Here is a 19037-nt window from a genome sequence, read left to right on the forward strand (position 1 = left end):
AGTCAGACGCTCAACTGGCTGAGCCACCCAGGCGCCCCTTTATCTCATTCTTCAATAGTTTGGGAACCAGGTCTGGACTACAAGTTTTGTTGTTGTTGTTGTTGTTGTTGTTTTCATTCCTAAACTGTGAGCATATCTCCTGAAGACAACTATTTTCACATTCCTTGCCCAACATATTTTCCACCTAATCTTACCTGGCCCAAAGCAGACATCCAACACATCTGGATAATTTTGAGTGCCTGGATGAGCACGTAATTATTAGAAATAACTTGAGGTCAAATTACAGTTCATCGTCACCAGGGGCTATTCTGAGATGTAGGCAATGGGGCACAGGTGAGCCGGGGTCCTCAGCTATGAGAACCGGTGAAGTCGGGGTCCACACGCTTTAAGTGTTTGAAACAGCAACCAGGAGGTGAGTTCTGCCGGAATCACTACTTGGCAGTGTGCACAAACATTTTCACTAGGGCATGAAAAAAACCGCTCTCGCCCCCTAACTGCTTTGAAGAAAACGTGGAAGCCTCCACGAGACCAAAAGTAGAGTGCCAACGTAATGTCGGATTTATTTCCAGAGAAAACACAAATTAGCCTAAGACGATCTTGTATGTTACCGAGGCCCATTTGAATACCAGACACGCTGCTCTGGCCCCCCAAAAATACAAGATCCCTGCTTTAAGCCTGACCTTCAAGTGGCTTCAGTCTAATGCGGAAGAAGAAAGAGGAAGAAGAACGACAGAAAGAAGTCTCGTGCAAGCACTCTGAAGTGTAGTTGTTCAACAGGAAAGGATGCATTCGGGCGATATTAAAGAGCTAGCGAGAACCCCCTGTGTAAAGCGACAGCTTTTGTGGGCTTCAAGCAAGCAGACCGCTACTTTTGAAGGAGTTAGTAATTCAGGGAGAGGTGGAGCCTAGGCACGCCTGATGAAGCAGGTACGCTCATGAACAGGCTCAAAGCCATCGTGGCTCTCTGGGGCCACAGGGCATCCCCGCTGCCATCAAACAAACCCACTTACTCGGCTGAGCATTTTGCTGGCTTTCAAAGCATGGTCTAAGAACAAGTTTGGGAGATCCGAGACTGGATCATGCATATTTTGAATGTCTTTCTTGTACTTCACCTATGAAAATAACAGGGAACAACATACCGTCCAGGAGAAGAAAATATTATGCTTTTGCATTATCGCCATTATTATTTCCAATACATCGAAAAACACCATGTGGTGGTAAATTAACAGGCGAGTTTACAGGCGGCCACAAGATGGTGCTCATTTACTACAGAATGAGTTAAAAAAGTTACTGCTAGGGTCTTGAAAACATTTCGGTAATTGCTTTTATTGTTTACATATTTAGAAAGGGTGACAGTCACAGAATCGGGTAATTTTAATAGACATTCTGTTTTCAAAAGGAACAGTAACTTTATTCTTTAGAAATTACCACATTTTAATTATGCTCTGGAGCAATTTAAGGGTTTTTGGTGTTTTTTCATCCTATTGCAATACAGACCTTCTTCTTTTATTTCCAACTATTCTAAATATACAATATTAGTAATAGTAATACTAAAATATTAATAACAGAAAATGTTTGAGCATTTACTTTGTGCCAAACATTTTATACGTAGTATTTAATTTCCACAACGCTTGTGGGTAGATACTTTAAGTATCTCCATTTTACAGAGGAGTAAACTAAGGCACAGAAAGATGAAGGTATAGAATTAAGAGGCAGAACAGGATTCAAATTCAAGCAATCCAATTCTAAACCCTGTGCTTTCAAGCACTATGCTCTAGGTTCCTTTACGTATATTGCAACCCTATCTGCTTTCCATTTTTACACGCACACGAGATAAAAAACAAGTAAGACAAAGAATCCATTCTGATATTCCAATGATCCTAACAGACCCATTTCAAGTGTTGGTACGAAACACAGGTGAGTGAAGAGGCACAAATAACAATACCTACTAAACATCAAGGGAAATAAGCTATGCTGAGTCCCAAGGACAGGGCAAGAGTTGAAAAGTGTCAGTGATCTGACAAAGCAACAGTTCAACAATTCCTCATCTTAATACTTGCAAAGGTATTATGCATCCTTCAACCACAGCAAAGTGGTCCATTCTTTCCCATGTTTCCGTGTTTACGCTCTGCTTGATTCTAATAAAAATTTAAGGCATCTTTTCATGTCAACTGAAACTTGATTATTTTTAAAAACACAAAATGAAACCAAACCCGTGAAGAGGTATTTCACAGCGTTTGCATAAGGGATAGGAAAGACACTGTTTAAGACGTTATCAGTGCAATTTCTGAAAATTTCTTTCTTATAAACTACCATATGCCAGGTTGTATGTTACAGGAGCCCAATTTCCTGGGCACAATTACATGAGTTAACTGTTGTCATAACCACTAATTTAACATACTACATACCGCTTATTTCGCAAAACTCTGTAATCTGGTTCTACTCTTGAACAGATAGAATAGTTTTATTAGCAATACTATTCCTAACTTATTAACTAATCAGTAATCAGTAACCATTAGTGGTAACTTACAATAATACGTTTTCCTCGAGAAAGCTCTCAGGAAAGTATGCTTCAGTGTTTGCAACTAAAATACTTGGGAACTGCATCATCTCGATTCAGTATTAGCAATTAGTAATTACAATGCAGTTGATTCTAAAGATACTGAAAATAATTGCCTATGAATCACACGTCATAACTTACATCGCTCACCAGTGCAGTGACAAGCTGACTTTGCCTAAAAGAAGCGTTTTCAAGAGGATTGTAACGATGTTTCTTATCCTTCATTTCACTATCAAATTTTTCTTTGTATTTAATCTGCCATAAAAGAAGAAAACAGGATAAATTAAACAGCACATTTATCTTTAAGCTTTCAAAATGAAACATTTGATTTTTAATTAGATCAGACCTAAGCTACCTTAAAAACAAATGGTAACAAAGCTTAAATTCCTGGTATTTTTCCTCCTATAAAGCTTAATTAGGCATAAAAATTTTTTTTATGGAAAAACAACCTCTACTTGAACATTGATCATAAATGCAATTAGGCATGAACTCAAATCCTATTAACAAGAATTATACACTAAAATCTCAGGATTTTTAAATGTCAGGTTTCCATTTCTGCATTCTTATTGCCTATGATCAATTAGAAATTGAGACCACAGATGAATGAAAGTCTATAACATTTAGAAAATGGATCCTGAGACCCAGAATTTGAATATGAATTTTCCTGAGGGAATTATTCCAAATACGGGACATGGTTTAGATTATGGTTTTTCTCATCATTTCCCAGTTGCTCAAAAATTCATTTTTAGGGATTACATTTTCTGAAATGTCCTGGGTCTATTTAATGTCAATTTTTTATTCCTCTGCTTTAGCTCCACAGTTATATTCAGCAGCAAAGTATCTCTAATACTTACTCTGTATTATTTTTCTCCTTTTTAAAGTAGTCTATCAATTTCTCTATAGATAGAGAAATATGTGAAGGTAGGTTATGATAACTACCTGAAATGTAGATACAAGTCCTTTACTAAAAACAAAACCCAAAAAACTAGTTATTGGAATCTCACCCCCGCTTTGATTCCTGTATCCAGGAAAAGGAGGCATAGACCTCAAAAGCAGAAGCTCGCTCTTTTGTTCTCTTACGATAACTTTGCAATATTACAATTCTCACAGTATTGTGCTCTTACAACATTGTCCTAATGCATCTTCCTTCATATATCTTTAAGCCCTACCTCGAAAAATTTCTTTCTGATTTTTCAAAGTTTATTTATTTATTTTGAGAGACAGAGCGTGCGCGCACAAGCCGGGGAGGGGCGGAGAGAGAGGGTGAGAGAGAATCCCAGGCAGGCTGTGCATTGTCAGTGCCGAGCCCCATGAGGGGCTCGATCTCAGGAACTGTGAGATCATGACCTGAGCTGAAATCAAGAGTCAGATGCTCAACCCACTGAGCCAGCCAGGGGCCCCTCGAAGTAATTTTCATCAAGAAGCAATTTGGATCTGGCTGCCACTATCTGTTTTAATTGAGTGTACATTGGGTGATGTCTTCCTCAAAGACACATGTCTGGTACCTATGGGAGACCGCTAGTGAAAATCTTGGTGAGAATACATTTGGAAAAGATTCCAGGATGGCTTACAGGAAATATTCTCTGCTGTGCCTCCATTTGCTAGTAATAACTTTCTGACAGTCACATTGCCTTACAAATTCAGGCGAAACCTCATTTATTCTAATTAATTAGACTAGTTAATAAACTTTACAAAGCAAGAAAAACTCTGATTTTATACGAAATATATATATTTATGTCTTGAAATCAGGCACAATATCACCAATGAAATAAATTTAGATATCATTTGCTATTTTCCACGGTCATGGGCACCACAGCAAAAGTTTCCCCTCCCTGGTCCTCCTCTAAATTCCACTCCCGTCGCAGGGCACTTGTCCATCCCTCTTCCAGGGCACTTGTCACCATATTCTAATCTGTGCTTTTGTCTCTCTAGGTTTTTAGTGCCTAAAGGACATTTGCTTGACAATGAGAGGAGACTCTCTTAACTGTCTTCCACATGAATGGCACTCCTGACTCAGCCAGATTCACCAACACTCTCTCCTGACTGAACAAGACATTCTAACTGATGGCCTCAGTGCCCTGAACGTTCTGGTAGCTGTTTACCCCATCAACCAATCCACCTATGCAATCCTGGCTTGCACCAAGTTTTCCTTCAATGATTCAAATTCTCCAACCCCGGGCACCATAAGCATCTTAGTTACGTATTAGCTAAGTGGCAAAATTAGGTTATATCCTCTCTGAGAAGAGAGAGCCTGTCCTACCGTCTGCCCACAGCATGGAGGGGGTGAAATTTGGAAATGAACCTGAAGCCAATGGCATTCTCACCTGCCATTTGTTTTCTCAGGCGAAGGTATGGTTCCGAAAAGCAATAATCGATCCACGTTGCGATGACTCCTTTTTCCTCTCCTCACTACATCGAGCCTGTGTTGAGTTCCTGCCATGAGATAGGATGAGTTCCCACCCGAGGCTGGGGGTGGGATCAAGACACGCTCTGTCAAGATGGGGGTCGGTAATCTTTCCAGCAGCAGATCTGACTGAATCACAGTCACTTAAAAGTGGTTTAAGCGCCCCAGCACTTCCACTCCCGTTAGCTACGTTATAAACTTGCCAAGAGTCAAACTGAGTTCGTCCCTAACCCCATTTACGCTGGCTGTACTTATCATAATCACGTGATTTAATTTAATACTGCAAAGACTGATATAATATATATTAATATACATATGCACGTATGTATGCATATGTGTGTTTATACTCCTGTGCTCACGAAGTCCCTGTCCCTGAGGGAGGCCCCGGGGACATGCAGTAAAAAATGAACTTGATTCCATCCAGGCGTCACTGCTGATGGTTAGGCGCAAAGACAAATTCCGGGAGGGTGAGCTGGCTGCAGCAGCACAGGGCAATGAGGCCACGGAGCCACATTTTGTGGCAGACCCTCTTCAAGTCTGAGGAACCAAGGGTATTTGAGTTAAGGCGCGAAGAGAGTGTACTTAGTGAGGGAAAGCAGGGAGAGGGGTGGGGGGAAGGGGCATGCTGATAGAGTGTGCCCAGAGGGAACAGCAGGTGGAAGGCGAGAGAGGGGCACACAGCATGATCAAGGAATTTAAGAACACAAGGGTGGCCGGAGGACGGAGATTACACTAGAGACTGGAGAGCAGGAATGTCCAGGTCCTACGGAGCTCTGTAGCTGCCATGGATCTTGGGCTTCATCCTAAGGCCGGTAGGAAGTCATTCTAAGCACGTTTGCGACTTGAGCAGGTTTGCCACTGGAAAGATTTCGGGAGCCAGTCTGGACAGAGTGTATCTTGATCCCACCCCCAACCTCGGGTGGGAACTCATCCGACCTCATGGCAGGAACTCAACACAGGCTCGATGTAGTGAGTAGAGGAAAAAGGAGTCATTGCAATGTGAATCGATTATTGCTTTTCAGAAATATACCTCTGCCTGGGAAGAACAAACTTCCAAGTTTCACTCCCTCCATGTGGCCTCCGTCCCTCATGTAACTGTGCTGGCATGCGGAGAGCAGGATGGCTTCTCTGTGCTCAGAGATGATGTAACCGACACTTGCCACTTAGCTAATACTAGATTAGACTATTTTCTAATTTTGGACATATTTAAATTATCTGGGTACGTCTATTCTCCCATTAGACAGTGAGCCAGGAACAAAGTTTTGTTCATTTTTTTATCCCTAGGGCCTGGTATAATGGATTGGAATGGATTTGGTACTTCCTATATGTTTATTAAAGAAATATATAAATTAATGATGAAAATGATAAGCAAAAACTCTCTTTTATGACTCACACAATGAGACAATGAGTCAAACCTTGAGACGTGTCGGAGATTACAAGATCTCTAATATTTCTCTAACTCTCCAAGTACACACACACACACACACACACACACACATGCACACACACGTGTGCCTGCACACCACAGTCACTGTTAAATCGATCGGAACTAGAGCCCATGAAGAAGATAAAGAATGTGAAAGGAATGCAAAACAATAGATATAAAAACATTATACTGAATCTGTATTTTACTGTATAGTTCCTGCTGGACTTGCATTTGTTCATTCATTCACTCATTCAAGAAATATTTATGTAATGGCTCCTCTGTGCCGGTCACTGGGCTAAAGAGGGCCATACTGAAGAGACTGAAGGAACAGTTGGTAACTGTGTTCAAATATTTGAAAAAATCAAAAAATGGCATTTGCTCTACTGCGGAAGGTAACGTTAGTATCGATGCGTAGTTAGTATACATGGGTAGTTAGTCTCCATGGTTTCTGTGGATAATGATGAAAAGAAGTTACATTTAGGCTAATACCTGTAGGATGCGCAGAAATCATTCAGATGAACATTAGGAACTTTTTTTCTGAAAGCCCTCTCTGATGTCCCAGACTGCTGGTGTATTTTTGAAACATCCCGCCTTTACCCAGTCACAGAGATCACACCTTGGTGTCATTATCTGCCACACCGCTGCACTGTGGATCTTTCCCATTAGGCTGTAAGCTCAGTGATGGCAGGAGCTGTATCTGTCCTGTTCACCTTTGAAAATCTACCCCCAAGCACAGGGTCCAGCATGTAATATCTATCTCATTTGAACCAATACATGGATGGAGAAGGGATTCTTTCATTGAAAGGCAGGAGCAGGTACCTTCCACGGTGTCCTCAAATTTTGATATAGCCTTGCGATAGATTTTGATAAGAACTTTATTTTTTTTTCATTCATCCAGCATAGTTTACTTAGAACCCTGATTTTTAAGTTTCAATATCCACCTCAATACCTTAAGACCATTCTTTTCAAAATGGAAAAATACCAATTCCCATCTAAGTAGAGGATTCTACTTTCAGAAATTGTTAGCATTCTAGCTATTCATTTAGTATCTCTTGAGGCATTATCTGTATTAACCTCTACACTAGGCACTGCTTTTACATATTCCTGAGGATAACAAACTCACATTTAGGTGACAGAGTCAGAGATGATCATCAGGTAGCCATTACTGAATACTAGAGATCACAGAATTGATGTTCTGGAGAAGAATAATAAGAAATCCCAAATTCACATTCTTTCGAAATATGCATGGGAAACTGCATGCCTCACATGTAATGAGCATTAGTCATAGCTTAGGTCCTAATAAGGGTGAACTAGGGGCATAAATTACACATCTTAGGAATAATTGGGTACATAAAATAAGCTATTCAGAACTAAATGCCATTCTAATGCAATATTCTCCTGAAAGTATTTAATAGAAGTCTAATATCTTTTTTTTTTTTAATTTTTTTTCAACGTTTATTTTATTTTTGGGACAGAGAGAGACAGAGCATGAACGGGGGAGGGGCAGAGAGAGAGGGAGACACAGAATCGGAAACAGGCTCCAGGCTCCGAGCCATCAGCCCAGAGCCTGACGCGGGGCTCGAACTCACGGACCGCGAGATCGTGACCTGGCTGAAGTCGGACGCTTAACCGACTGCGCCACCCAGGCGCCCCTAGAAGTCTAATATCTTAAAAATATAACAAAGTGTAATAAAGTACTCTCATGACATTACTAATTAAGCACAGAGTAATGCAAATGATCCCAAAATTTGTGACCATACTTCACACAAAATCATGGTTATGTTTGCGTGGAGGTTTGAAATCCATTCACACTCTTAATTCACAATCCAAATATAGAAATATATTACAAATTGTCTCAATACCAAATTGTCTCCCTTCGACTTACGAGTCTAACCTGCACACAACTCCTTTCGGGACAACTTTATTTTTAAAGATTTCTACCACTGCTACACATTGGGTTATACACCCTAAGACTTGAATTTTAAAATTCTGTCTAACCTTTCCAGGTTATTTCTGTAGTGTGAGATCAGTGATTTAAAATATATCTGTTGCTCCTATCCTTGTAATAAGTGTAGTAAGAGGCAAAGTGTTGTGAAATTTATCTCTAAGCTTCAGTACCCATGTGATCTGATTCAAAGATGCCTAAGGAACAAAGATACAAGAGATTCCCTCATTAGTTAACCACAAAGCAAAATAACTTCATTACATAAAAAAAAAAACATGCTTATCAGACACTGACACCCAACTATTTCTTACCTCTTGCTATAAAGGGTTGCATGTAAATGAAGTGAGAAAAGAGCCAATGGTTTCAATGGGCCCCTTGGTCACCTTCTGACTGGTTCACTCACTCACTACACATACACATTCAATATCCTATCCTATTTTCAACCCACACTTCACACATCTGAGTGTCTGTCTCTTCATGCACACTCACATCTCCTGACGTGATGCTTTCCCTTGACTAACTGGGGACTCAACCATGGAACAAAATATCTCCCTCAGAAACAGGTGTTAGGTTGGGTGAGTTGGCTCCTTATCTATGTTACCCCCTATACCTGAGTCAATTACTTTGCAAACAAATGAAAAGTTACTTATGCCCATGACTGATTTTATTTACATTATAAATACCATCATATCTAATGATCCTGATGTTTACCAACCTTTCCTTTTAATATAGGAAAGGTATATAGGATCATACTCCTAAAAGTTGATGAGGAATGTTAAGATTTAGCAAGATTTTCAGAGACCCACACGTGGAGAAAACACTGGAATTGTTAAACTACAATAATATAACTTAAATCATTCCTCATAACTGCATCTAGACAAAGCAGTGTTTCAATGGCCGGAAGCCTGACTTCTAAAGCCAGTAGTTCAAAGCTTCACCACGAGGGGTGCTGGACTTCAGCCCCACCTATGACTCCAGACAAAGGAAGAAAAAAGCAGAAGCAGACTCCAAAAGAAAGCTTTTCATCATCGCCACAGAAACAAATGTTAGGGAAAAAATAGAAAATTTGGTAAGTATACCTTCATTATCAGTGAAAATGAAGCGTAAACAAATAACACAATGCCATATACCTATAGGCACCAATTCTCTCCAAGTTTGGATGAAATTAAACTAAAAGCTATCAAGGAAGATAGTATATCCAGATTCTTATGTAGAACTTGCCATAAAATCAATAGTATTTTCAGGTCTGAATTTTACACAAAATCATATCCCCGTCCTTATTTTCATAACAAAATAACATCTTACTTTGTACCAACTGTGAATGATCTAGAGAAATTTGTTTAATCAGTCTATGTATATTTATTGAAGTCCAATCTGTGCTATTCTGTAATGATGAATTAAACACATGTCAACCCTGTCCCCATAAAGCCTGCTATGTGGTAGTAAAGGAGATATTTCACACACACACACACACACACACACACACACACACACACACTTTTGACTAATACAGACTGTGTTAAGAACTATAAAGAACCAGAACTGAGAATGAAGGGGAGGGAGCAATACAATTTAAATTGGCAAGTCAAGGATGCGACACTGAAGCCAAAATTTGGGGGTAAAGAAGTTGGTTGGGAGAGTGTTTGCCAGGAAGACAGAATGGGAGATTCTCCAAACCAATTAACATCCCCATTCAATTTGAGGACAATATTTATAATTAAATTTTAATGGCAATCTAAAATGTACTTTTTATGTTTCAAACCCATTCTTGTCAATACATCCCATGCAATTTTAGAACAAACACTAGTTATTATAAATACAAAAGTTTTCCTTGATGTTATAAAACTAACAGAATTGCATTCACCATGTAGACAAATTTCCAGTAATAAAGACGATATATGAATATATTAACAAATCAGCTGCTCTTAAAAGGATTTTGTCTCCCCCCCCCCCCCGCCAAATAAATAAATACACTTAAGAAAATCTTTTAGAAAAAGGGGGCGTTTGGGTGGCTCAGTCGGTTAAGCGTCTGACTTCAGCTCAGGTCATGATTTCACAGTTTGTGAGTTCGAGCCCCACACTGGGCTCTCTGCTGGAGCCCGCTTCGGATCCTCTGTCCCTCTCTCTCTCTGCCCCTTCTCCACTCATTTTCTCTCTCGCTTTCTCTCTCAAAATAAACTTTAAAAAAAATCTTAAAAAAGAAAAGAAGTTTGGAAGATGATGGCTTCAACAGTTACCCCCACTAACATTTGAGATACCCGGAAATACACGAATCTCATTATCTTGGCACGCGACGTGTCACTTTAATTTTTTTTTTTTAACTCATGTTCTCCTGATTACTTGACCATCATTTTATGTGCCTACTAAATTTTAAAAAAGGAAACTTTCACAAGTATGGCAGCAAAGCTGTTGTACAAGTTAACAAAGGGTTTTGGGTTTCCATCACCTTTCCCAGGCTCAACCCCTCAGAGGTCAATTTACTGGTTACTTGGAAGAACTCTGCCCCCTGCTCTCTTGTTCTCACCCCTTCATCAGGCAGGTCTTTCCACAATACGCCACGAGCACTACCTCCTCTCCGCCTCCTCTCTCAGTGCTCCTGGTGCTATCTGCTCTCCCCCTCCTGCACCTGTCCCCGGGGTCCTCTGCTTCCTGCCCTCCTAAGTCACTTCCTTTCTAGGCATTTCTTTGCCTTTGAGTGCTCCTGTATCTACAATCTGTCATTAGGTGAGGAGCAAGACAATACATGATGGTCGAATTGTCAGTGAAAACAAGAAACCACACTTTCTGCCCTCGACTCTAGTTCACACCCCTGAAAATACACACACGGAACGTGTCGCGTTCATTCCAGGAGTCCTCTATATTCATCTGCCCAGTTTTCCTTTTTCTCTCATGAGGTTATGAGAGCAGCAAGAATGTCATGGGGAAAATAAAGATGTAACTTGCAAATTACGATCTGCTTAGGTATCTGGTTGTACAGTTGCTAAAGGAATTGAATTTTTTTTTTTTTTAACCTGCCTAAAAACCCAGGGAGGATCACATGGTAGGATTTCTGGTGACTTAATCTGAAATATCAAAATAGGAGCGAATGGTTAGCTCAATCAGTTGGGTGTCTGACTCTTGATTTTGGCTCAGGTCATGATCCCAGAGTCGTGGGATCAGGCTCTTTATTGGGCTCTGTGCAAGGTATGGAGCCTGCTTAAGATTCTCTCTCCCTGTCTCTCTCTGCCCATCTCACCTGTTCACACTCGCTCACTCTCACTCCCCAAAATAAAATTAAAATTTTTTAAATAAATTTTAAAAAATAAATAAAAATTAAAATTAGAAAAAGCCTTTCGCAGACACTTCCTTCTCTATAGACCATCTAACTTGTTTAATTTTTTTTTAGGTTTATTTATTTTGAGAGAGAGAGTGTGTGAGGGGGGCAGAGAGAGAGAGGGAGAGAGAGAGAAAATCCCAAGCAGGCTCTGCGCTGACGGCTCCGACTCAGGGCTCGAACCCACAAACCACGAGATCGTGACCTGAGCCGAAGTTGGATGCTTCACCAACTGAGCCACCCAGGTGCCCCAATTTAATTTAGTTTTTAAAATAAATTCTGCCCACAACATGCGGCTCGAACTCATGACCCTGAGATCAAGAGTCACATGCTCCACCAAGTGAGTCAGCCAGGCGCCCCTTGCATGGAGTTTTTAACATTAATTTTGGAAGAATTAACATTTTTACAATATTGAGTATTGAGACACCTGAGCTAGAGCACAGTAGGTCTTCTCATTGGTGCAAATGTCATCATGTTCTTCTATCTGGTTTCACAGTTTTCCTCATTTACACCTCTCCATTTTGAAATGTAATCCAACTTGAGGAACGGGTATTGTCAAAGTTGAAAACACCGTACATGTATAAAAATCGCTTTTGATATTACTATTGTTGACCTGGCAAATATTATCATTTTCCATCGAGAGAGTTTTAATTCTATAGTCAAATACGCCTAACTCTCCCTTATATAGCTTCTGGATCTCCGGTCTTATCTAAGAACAACTCTGTTATCCCTATGTGCTATGTATATTCTCCTGGGTTTTCTTTTAAGATTTAAAAAATTATTTTATTGTTTACATTCACATCTCTAATCCATCTGGAATTCATTTTGTATGTAGTTTAAGATTCAGGTCCAATTTTATTTTTACTCTGACGGATGGACAGTTATGTCAGCGCCATTTATTAACTAATACAACTTCTTCCCACTGCCTTGAACCAACACTTTCATCGTATATTAAATTCTTATACATATTGGAATTTATTTCAGGATTCCCTATGCTAGCCTACTGATCATTTTATCTCTTACTGTACTAATCCCATATTGATTTAATTTCAGTGGTTTTATATTATGTTATGGTAACTCACAACTAAAGTTCTTCACTGGTCTTCATTTTCATACTTTTAAAGGCTATTCTCAGGCATTTCCTTTCCATTCAAACTCTAAGATCGTTTGTCCATGCTTAAAAAAAAGTTCTATTGGCTTGTCATTGAAATTGCATGACATTTATATATTCATTTGGGGAGAACTGCAATTTTTACCTGCCGAGACTTTCAGCCTAAAACATGACCTGCCTTTATACTTTTGCGGATCTTATTTGATGGTCTTCAGTAAGATTTCAAAGTTTCCTTCATTTGTCTCACCTCTTTCTTATCTTGTGATTAAACAAAAGCATTCGGAAATTGATATTTTATTACCAAGTTACAAAGTGTGTGTATGTGTGTATAGATAGATAGCAATCTAATTATTGATCTAATCTAATTGGTATCAGGATTGCTGAATTCTCGAAATCCTAGGAAATGTGACAACACAGCCCACCTCATTAAAAAGGGTTAGAATTTGAGCCTGGAGAAAAGAAACCTTTGTCTCATGCTTAAAATTGGACGTATTTTTATGCCTTAGTGAAATTTATAATTATTGCAATCCTATCTGAAATAGTTTCAGAAACATTATCTTTGCATAGTCTTGCAATTAAAGATATTATCTAAGATGAAATATTTTCCTGTGCCACTAGAAACAAAATCTCTCAATCAAATCATTGTGGAGTCATCACTCGAGTCTTACTTGACTAGAAAGTTTAGAAGCTTCCACAGCATGTTCGAAATCTGGTCTTCCAATTACAGCAGGCTCTTTATTCATTATTCCTTGCCCTTTCTTGTACTCTGCCTAAAATGAATAAATATGAGAATGTTAAATATTTCTACTTTCCAATGAAGCATTACATTAACATTAGCTGAAATAAAATATAATAGATGGTCAGTCCACAAAAAAACATCCCTTACAATCCACCAAATGATAAAATGCTGACTGCTAGGGCAGAAATTGATTTCGTGTGGTTATATAAATAAACTCAACCCTTTTGTAGTAAAATAATTACCAAGTTTGAATCTTGGTACCCTGTCACCATTGTCATCATTGTGTTTCTGTATAAACCCTGAAAAAAAATATTAGAAGAAATTTCTGGATAATTGAGATCCCAAATTCTGCAGGCAGACAGCCTGTATGGCTCGCTTGATCTCAGGAATTTAGCCCTCTTTGGTGAACATGAAGTTAAATTTCGGAAATAGCTATTGATTTTTCAGGTGAGTATAGTCTACATTATTCAAATATTTGGTTTGTGTTAGGTCATCATTTTTAACCAAGGTGCAAAGGTATGTTTAAGTTAAATGGTATTAACCAAGAAGGATATCTTGGAGAAGATAAGAAAACAGCCACGATGTGTAGAAAATGTACAAGGGCAAATGGTGGCTAAAAAGAATCTGCACAATTAACAGGAACACGATGGGAATAAGGCCAAGTGATATTCTTCGGGACAAGGTAAGGTGAGAGATAATATCAGACCAGATGACTGACAAAGTTGACTTTCAGGCTGAGACATCTGAATGCGAGCACAGCACTTACTTCTCTGAAAGTATGGCAGCATTAGCCATAGTGAAGGCAACTTTGAGCAGCTTCTGCATATACCTGAATAACCTACATAGTCAAGTGGATGATTCAGATTAAAAAAAAATTGAGACGTCATGAATTCAGATTGATTTCACCAATTCAATTAACCATTCAACTACCAGGGCCACAGGTTGTCTCCTGCAAAAAATAAGAAATCATTTCTGCTCAAGATAAGAAAGAGAGATTACAGGGGCGCCTGGGTGGCGCAGTCGGTTAAGCGTCCGACTTCAGCCAGGTCACGATCTCGCGGTCCGGGAATTCGAGCCCCGCGTCAGGCTCTGGGCTAATGGCTCAGAGCCTGGAGCCTGTTTCCGATTCTGTGTCTCCCTCTCTCTCTGCCCCTCGCCCGTTCATGCTCTGTCTCTCTCTGTCCCAAAAATAAATAAACGTTGAAAAAAAAAAAAATTTAAAAAAAAAAAAAAGAAAGAGAGATTACATTGCTTATGATCTTGGAGATCTGCGTTGCCATCTTGATGTCTGGTCTGTTGAGATCCGCACTGTACGTGTGGGTGCCCTGTACATCTTTTCTATAAGAAATCTGATCCAAGAGGCAGTTTTGATTGAAAGAAAGAAAAAGAAATTAGTAAATTTATATAACTACCAGACTTAATGTCTATAAAATCATTTATCTGTGCTAAATCATCTTAGAGAACCCACCGACCATGAGCTGTTTTTTAAAGTTTTTTTAAGCACAACCTTTATTTGAATAGATACATTCTTTTTTCTGCCATACCTAAGTCTCACTAGCATTACTGCATATGAACTGGATTCATACAACATAAAAAAATGTGAGCCCAAGACTTTGGCACAAAACCAATCTTACAGGATTTTACATAGACCGCTCTGATAAGCATGTCAACGTGGGTACGTGTGTATGTGCATATTCACATACAGAATATCCTCATCAAGGGCCTTAACTTGCCCATCACACAGTCTTGACCCCCAGTGGATGCAGGATAAGCCCAGCACGTGAAAGTAGAAAATCATTTCCTGGGGTAAGGGTGTGTGAAGCTGTTCCTCTCCGGCTTTCTCTTCCTTTTCTGACTGGACTCTTAAAATGCCCGTGTGTGGGAAGACTAGTCATGTTTCCTGACAGTTTTATTTTCTAGCAACTACCATCACAATGAGTCCAAAAAATAAAAGCAATTACATTAAGGAACATTCATTCTCTGAATGCACATGAGATGCAACCAAACTGAAGCGCGGAAAATAGAAAAATATATGTAAATTTAAAGAGAAAAATATATGTAAATTTTATCAAACCTTCTTTAGGTGATGGTGGTTATTCAGATTTGAATTCGACTGACAAACAGGAAGTGAGACCAGACCAAAACTAGTATAATGCCCCCCGCCCCGGTCAACACCTCACCAATCTGTCCACTTCTCTGTTTCTCGAGGTTGGTCATAAGCTAAAGGAATATTTATCTATTTTCCAGATGTAATTCTACCTGGCAATGTCACCAGGGGCTGATTGATTTGTCCATTACATTAGTTCTATTAAAGTTCTAAAGCAAAGAGTGCAGCAATGGTCGTTTTTAAGACCCACCTTCATTTTTTCAAGGCGTAGAAAGGTAAGACACAGAAACTTACAACTGAACATCTACACCAAATGCACAATTATTTATATTGGTACAATACAAATATTTCTAATGCTGCCTGTGAATTTTCTACAGTAGGATCATCTAAGGTACTTATTCAAAAACTAGATTCCTGAGGTCCGTCCCCAACCCTACGTAACAGAATTTCGGTAAATGGGGCTCAAGAATCCGCATTCTAATGAATTCCCCTGTTGATCTACATAAGCCAGTGTTCTAGATAATAATAATGTATCTTGTTATTTTCCTTTCAGTCTTGTAGAGTTAAAAACCATTTGTACTTTCTTACTTCCTTCAAAAATAATTATCAGGTACAAGAAATGAAAATGCATCAATACTTTGATAGGCTCCCTACGCATTATATTATTTCATTTTGGTGAAATGTTTACATACATTTCTATTTATTCTTTTAAGGGCTTGCTTTTGCCTCACCACCAAGACTGTTTTTTTAAACTGTGTTTATAATCATGAATCTGTCTAACAAGTAAACACAGCTTCGATAGAATTCGCGTAATTTCAGCAAGAGCATCTGTTTTCTTCACTATTTCTGTTTTCACAGGCTTTACCTTAGCAAGTAATTCAGGTAGGTTTTGTGCACACGGGCAGCAAAAGAAACATGAAAACGGGCTGGAAACGGAGTTATACTGTTGGGCGAATTTTAAATCCTTCGGGATTTAAAATTAAGCCAATTTCATTGGCTTCAAATAGCAACACGCTCCCGCTCCAACGATGGCCAATCAACCTCAGCCGGCGCTCACTTAAACACAAGCTGTGTAAACAAAAACCGACTCTCGGGTGAAAACAAACCGAAATTACTACCCACCTACAAGACTAACTGTTTCTAAGTTACTGCATTCATACAAAAACCACGGGGGGGGAATGTCTTTTTGTTTAGAAAAGAATGAGGATAAAAACGGAAACCCTTACTTTCTGAAAAGAGCTGCAACCTTCCAGAAATCTAAGCTTTGCATGGGTTATGTAATTATATGCTGCTCAGCCTAATGACTGCGTGAAGAGAGGTGAGGGGCACAAAGGCCGCAGGAGCAGTACTCTGAATAGGGCCCCATCATCCATGTAAATTGCAAATTAGAGGCCGGCATATGTGACTCCAAACAAATATGAAGATTGACAAGAGCTGCAGATTCAAACAAGCGGACGGCACAGAGCCACACAGGAGAGCAGCACGGGAGCCCGGTCGCTAGTCAGATCTTCCAGAATATCAGTGCGTGGGGACATCCCACGGGAACGGGGCTTCATGTGGGGAGGCGCAGGGCCACCAGCTCCTGGGCTGCACCGTGAGCAACGATGTCTGAACTTGGTGGTGTGCCGGCTGCCCGGCTTTGAGGGGGGCTCGCCTGACATTTCTCAAGTGTCCACAATGTGTCTTGGCTCCACTCTGCAGTCTGTCCGAACCCGGGAAGAGGAAAAACGGTATGCGGCCGAAGAGAGGTTTGGCAGTGGAAGGTCAAAGAATATAGATGGTTTTTTCCCCCTATTTCCGTAATGACTTCAAACCCCCAAGTGCTAACTGTATTGGAACAGTGGACCGACCGGTCTCCGTTCTTCAGGCTGTCTTCTCATGAATCTTGAATCTTAGAAACTTCTCGTGTTCCACAGAACACTGTTGAAGAAGGAGAAAACAGGAGGCTCCTGAAAATCATCAAGCCCAGGATGCGTGCCAGCTCGAGGGCCAGCGACTGATTTTACCTTGTTTTGTGTAATGTGTTGCTCCCTACTGCGTCCTCAGAGCATAGGAGAGGAGGAAAAAAGCCGGAGGAGGGACGAAAAAAAGGAGAAGAGAGATACTTCAGTCTCTTCCCAGGAGAAAGTGTGTTTCCCCACTTCTTTAAATCTCTTATTATACCTTTCGATGAAGTTTGATTGTTTCCTTCTATAGGTCCCAACCAAGGCAATAAAGGAATTCTCATACGATGACCATTTTCTTATACGCTGATCCTGTATCCAAGATAAACTGCTTTACCTTTTTAATAATATCTGTAGAGAATGATTGCGGTTTCTTCTTCAGGAACACCTAGAATTATTACTATACCTGCTTGATCTCTTCCTCTTATCTTCCCCCCCACCCCCCCTCCCCCACTAAATTTATTTCCCTGCCCTTTCCCACGTCTCTGGGTCATTTTCCGTTGTAATGGACATTTATCCTTTTCTTTTAATCCGCCTGGGATTTTTCCTTTGGAAACCGCCTCTCCGTCACTCCACGTGAATTGGTGGGGCTGTCCAATGCAGCCTACCTTCTTGATGACAGAAACAGCCACATGACAGTCTGTCCAATCAGATACCCCATCCCCTTGGAAACCATGATCGATAAGAGGGCAGACACATAACCCAGGGAGGGCCAGAGGCACCGATGGATCCGAGGCTGAGGGAGAAAGACCTACTGTCTTTCTCTCTGGGATCAGCTGCTGAGGGGACGATTTGGTTTTGGAAACGCCAGCTGTCATCTTGAGACCACCTCGACAGAGTCCATCCGAAAGCAAAGCCACGAGACGGGTCGAGAGGAAGAGTCCCGGTGACACTGTGATCTCTGCATCCAGTTACACTTGAAGGCAGCTTGAATGTCTAATCATGTAAACCCATAAATTCTCATGTTTTACTTAGCTCACTTGAGGCGGAGTTCTGGTGCTAACTCTAGAAACTCCCGACGAATGCCATCTCCACTTCATGTTTTTCTGCAGTGTCCAATGTGTTCTTCGTTGCCTCCAATAGAGATATTAATTCCATCAAAATTTCTTTTTGAACTTCTTATCTCACCACGTTCCCTTGAGTAGACTTAAATAAATCAAATCCAACTGGCCCAGAACCATTCATTCCCTTTGCTACTCTGCTGAAGGGTAACATGATTCTTGGTGAGAAGAGACTAGATAGGATGGACATCTTTTAAGTCTGCAGAACGGAAGTGAGTCGTGTGGCCTGTACTTAGTGATAATCTTAAAGCGCTGGTGAAGTCATTCTCAAGAAATACTTTTATTGTCATCGGAAACTCTCACATGAGAACAGCTCCCAGGTATCATCAGATAGGCACATGGACTGGAAATCCCATCGTAGGCTTATTTCCATCTGGGCATGCTGTACGTAAAAAACTAGTAAAATATTACATTGTACATATGTTTTT

At 40.1% G+C, this 19037-nt stretch overlaps 2 protein-coding genes across 2 annotated transcripts in view; both read right to left on the bottom strand.

Moving 5' to 3' along the window:
• LOC124502292 (LIM zinc-binding domain-containing Nebulette) overlaps positions 1-19037 on the bottom strand; it is a 360748-nt gene that overhangs the window by 68320 nt on the left and 273391 nt on the right. The window lies entirely within an intron of this gene.
• LOC124501166 (nebulette) overlaps positions 1-19037 on the bottom strand; it is a 74923-nt gene that overhangs the window by 32969 nt on the left and 22917 nt on the right. Inside the window, exons 6-9 of the mRNA XM_047065157.1 lie at positions 14746-14847; positions 13428-13529; positions 2702-2815; positions 1011-1112 (exon numbers count right to left, since the gene is read on the bottom strand). Coding sequence (XP_046921113.1) covers positions 1011-1112; positions 2702-2815; positions 13428-13529; positions 14746-14847 — 420 coding nt within the window. The remainder of the gene's footprint in view (positions 1-1010; positions 1113-2701; positions 2816-13427; positions 13530-14745; positions 14848-19037) is intronic.

Source organism: Lynx rufus, unplaced genomic scaffold (assembly GCF_022079265.1).
Source record: "Lynx rufus isolate CCGP_SWC_20201006 ecotype Redwood Valley unplaced genomic scaffold, mLynRuf1.p SCAF_7, whole genome shotgun sequence".
NCBI lineage: Eukaryota > Metazoa > Chordata > Mammalia > Carnivora > Felidae > Lynx > Lynx rufus.